The 4,114-nt window shown below is 64.2% G+C and overlaps 1 protein-coding gene across 1 annotated transcript; it reads right to left on the minus strand.

The window, feature by feature from the left end:
* Positions 1-388: 388 nt before the first annotated feature.
* EMIHUDRAFT_253622 (hypothetical protein) lies at positions 389-1,537 on the minus strand (the record flags this gene model as incomplete). Its single annotated transcript, XM_005783228.1, has 2 exons — positions 389-1,151; positions 1,284-1,537. 2 exons carry the CDS (start codon positions 1,535-1,537, stop codon positions 389-391), a joined length of 1,017 nt encoding a protein of 338 aa, XP_005783285.1.
* Between the last annotated feature and the right edge of the window lie 2,577 nt (positions 1,538-4,114).

Raw genomic sequence — 4,114 nt, forward strand, 5'->3', positions numbered from 1 at the left:
TCGGCGTCTTCGTCGGTGAGCAGGTGATAAGCTAAGGCCGCCACTATACCGCAGTGCCGCCACTAGCACAGAGGATGCGACGTTGTGACGACGCCTTCGCCCTCCCTTGCCCCACCACTTGTTGTGTGGTGTGGGGTCAGTGGTGTGCTTTCTCATGAATAGAAGCCGGACACCACTACAATCACAAATAGCACCACTACAATCACAAATAGCACCAGACACGGCCTCGCCCAATTCTCTCCTCCAAAAAAAAAAGCTGCGTGGAGACATTGTATACGGCCCTTTCCTGTCACGTCAGAGTGGCCCGCCCCAACGCGCTTGTGCGCGAAACTCCTACGAAAAGCCTCTGCAGCGCCCGCTCCAGTATGGGCACGAACTAGCATCGCATCTACGAAGACAGCCTCTCCAGCGCCCGCTCCAGGATGGACACGATCTGCGCGAAGTCCGGGCGCTGTGACGGCTCCGACGCCCAGCCCGCAGACATGAGGGCTTGCACCTCGGCCGGCCACTTGCCGAGCGGGCAGCGCAGGTCGCCGCGGCAGACTCGATCGAGGTAGAGCTCAGGCGTGAGGTGGGAAAAGGGCCTCCGCCGCGAAAGCACATGGTAGAGGACCGAGGTGAAGGAGAATGCCTCCGCCTTGCGGTTGTAGGGCATGTACAGCGCGACCTCGGGCGCCATGTAGCGCAGTGAGCCGGTCATGCCCGTGAGGGCCCGCTGCTCGTCGTCATCCCGCGCCGTATGGGCGCGCCGCCATAGCGTGGCGAGCCCAAAATCGGTGAGCAGCACCCGGCCGTCAGACGTCACGCCGATGTTTCCCGGCTTGATGTCTCGGTGAAGGAGGCGGTAGCCGGCCAGAAAGTCGTCGTGGCAGTAGCGGAGTGCGCGGGCGAGCTGCAGGCCGACCGAGAGGCCGCGTGCGAGCGGCCACTTCTTCGCCTGCCTCGAGCGCGCGAGCAGCCCCTGTGCCGTCGGCAGCAAATCACTCAGAGGCCGCGAGAAGAGCTCGAGGCAGCAAAAGGGAACCCCGCGGTCGTCGAGACCGTGGGCGAGGAAGCGGACGATGTTGGGGTGGCTCGTGTGCGAGAGCAGCTCAATCTCGCGCCGCAGGTCCTCCTCCGCGCATTGGGAGCCACGCAACGAAGCCTTGAGCCTGCGGTGAGAGCAAGGACAAGTGTTGACATGAGGCAGGGGAGGAGGAGGCGGGGCGAGGCAGACGCAAGCTGTGCGCCTCTTCAGCGCAACATAATCGCCGCCAAGAAGGGCGCAATGCACCACGCAAAACTCTCCGCTGCCGAGGAGGTCAAGCGGCTGTATCGCGGAGAATGGCACCGCCAGCAGGGCTGGAGGCCCCACCAGCCCTCCCGCTTCCAGCGCGTGCTGCTGCGCCGCGACTGACGCCGCGGGCCCTCCCGGTGCCACTAGCGTTCCCTTGTCGATGTCCTGCTCAATCATGTTCTCGCGGCGCTCGCTTACTGCAACCGAAGCGAGGCGGTCGGTTATGGAGTCTGGGGATGTCACTCCAGAGCGGATCTGCATCGTTCCGCCGCTCCTCCTTCTACGCTGCGACGTCGCCTTGGCGAAAGGCGAGCGGATGATGCGAGAGGGTGTGCCGTCGGTACTTCAAGGGTAGTTCGTCGTGGTCCGAAGTCTGCTCCGTTGCGGTGCCCTGCGGTGATAAGCCGAGGTTGACGCACCGCGGGGCCCAGTTTGGGTCGTAGCCTGTCTGATGTGAGAACGAGTTGTTTTGTTTAAATTCCTGCGACGTCTCTGTCTCTGCCTCTGTCTCTAATGCGAAGATGACCTCCAGATTAGAATTAAAGTAAAACAACCCAGATTAGAATTACTTGTACCGCTTGCCTCGCCAAAGAAGGACCAACCGACTCCAGCGTGCCACAAGACCCTGGCATGCCGGTGTTGGCAATCATGCAGGCAGTAACAGCGCTGGCGCCCTCACCGCCACCAGCACCCCCACCGCCCGGCTGTCGAGGCCACTGCGAGTACAAAACGCATCCATGGGAAGCACGATGCGCGTGGACTGGCTGTGGAGCCTGCACCCAGTGCCCGTCAACGCAGATGTGCAAGGCTTTCTGTCCTCTCAAGACGCAGACGTGGAGCGCCAAGTGCCTCTGGTCTGGCTGTGGCGGCTGCACTGATTGTCTGACACCGCCTCCGCGGCCGCTGCCAGTGCCACCCTCCCCACCAGCACCGCCACCTGCTCGGTGCCAGCCATTCTGCATGCGCAGAAGCCAACCGTGGAACCAGTTGTGTATGTGGAATGGATGTGGGGCCTGCACCCAATGTTTGGCCCCCCGGCAGCTTCCACCCCCTGCGCCACCAGCAACAGCGTGCAAACCTTACTGTCCTCACAACACCAAATCCTGGGGCGTGTTGTGCACCTGGGCGGGGTGCGGCTCCTGCAGTGAGTGCCTGGCGCCGCCGCCACCAGGACCACCTCCTCCATGCGTCTGCGCATCCGCCGAGACGTACCACCTCCTTGACTTCAGCCGAGCGACGCTACTGGACAATAACCTCGGCGGCCAGGGCCCAGACGTCTCATCTGACGAGAGCATGTACTTCGCGTCGGTCGGCACCATGCAAGACGGCTCGCCGCTGAACCTTCGGGTCACCGCGCTGACACCATACGTGGCCCGCAACGCCACGAGGCACAACCGCATCAACGGCGCGGTCCCGCAAATCAACCTCGGGCAAAACGAGACCGTGACGCTGCGGTTTGACTTCGTCGACGGCAGCGGCCAGCCAGTCGTGCTGAGCGAGTTCTTCTTCACCTACTACGACCTTGACCAGGAGACGGACCTGCCGTCAGGGGCGGAGTCGCTCACGGCGAGCGGCTTCGTCAAGTACGACGTCGACCCCAACACGGAGCTCGACATCAGCACCGCGCCAGACGGCTCCGTCACCTTCTCCTCCACCAGGCAAGGGACGCTGGACGACAACCCGACCGACCCACTGTCACTGACGTCGGAGCAGCTCTCACGCTCGGTGACGCTCTGGTATCGCGACACCTCGACGGTGAGGCTCACCTACTCGACGACCGCGGCCGTCTGCAGCCCCACCCCGTGCGGCGGGCGCAACTTCCTCTTTGCAGGCGTCAATCCGTTCCCCGTCGTTGACCCATGCTGCCTTTCGCCGCGGGGGCCACCGCCCTTCCCACCACCGCAACCGCCGCCTCCGCCCGCATTACCTGTACCGCCGTCTTCTCCTTGCATTTGTGCTTCGGACGAGACGCACAACCTGATCGACTTCAGCCTGGCGACGCTGCAGAACAACAACCTCGGCGGCGCCGGCCCCGACCCGGACGACTCTCCGGAGAACATGCACCTCGCATCAGTCGGGATGACGGCCGACGGCGAGCCTTTTGACCTGATCATCACCAGCGAGACGGAGTACGTGCCGCGCAATGCCGCGAACCACAACGGCATCAACGGCGCGATCCCGCAGATCAACCTCGGGCAAAACGAGACCGTGACGCTGCGGTTCGACTTTGTCGACAGCAACGGCCAGCCAGTCGTGCTGAGCGAGTTCTTCTTCACCTACTACGACCTCGACCAGGAGACGGACCTGCCGTCTGGGGCGGAGTCGCTCACGGCGAGCGGCTTCGTCAAGTACGACGTCGACCCCAACACGGAGCTCGATGTCAGCACCGCGCCGGACGGCTCCGTCACCTTCTCCTCCACAAGGGAAGGGACGCTGGCGGACAACCCGACGGAGCCGGCCTTCCTGACAGCGGAGCAGCGCGCGAAGTCTGTGACGCTCTGGTACCGCGACACCTCGACGGTGAGGTTCACCTACTCAACGACGGCGGCCGTCTGCAGCCTCACCCCGTGCGGCGGGCGCAACTTCCTATTCACCGCCGTCAACCCGTTCCCAACCACCGAACCGTGCTGCAGTTTGCCGCGTGGGCTGCCGTCACCTCGGCGGCCGTGCCAGTGCAAGCTGCGCTGTGAGAGGAAAAGGCATCGGTGGCTGGTGCTGTGCCGCTGGATGTGGTGCTGGGCGTGGTCGGAGTGTTCGGCGCCGCCGGCCTCTCCGCCGCCCACTCCGCCGCCGCCGTCGCTGTCGCCCTCGCCGCCGCGGCCCACTCCGCCGCCGCCC

Source organism: Emiliania huxleyi (assembly GCF_000372725.1).
Source record: "Emiliania huxleyi CCMP1516 chromosome Unknown EMIHUscaffold_1802, whole genome shotgun sequence".
In the NCBI taxonomy this organism is placed as follows: domain Eukaryota; phylum Haptophyta; order Isochrysidales; family Noelaerhabdaceae; genus Emiliania; species Emiliania huxleyi.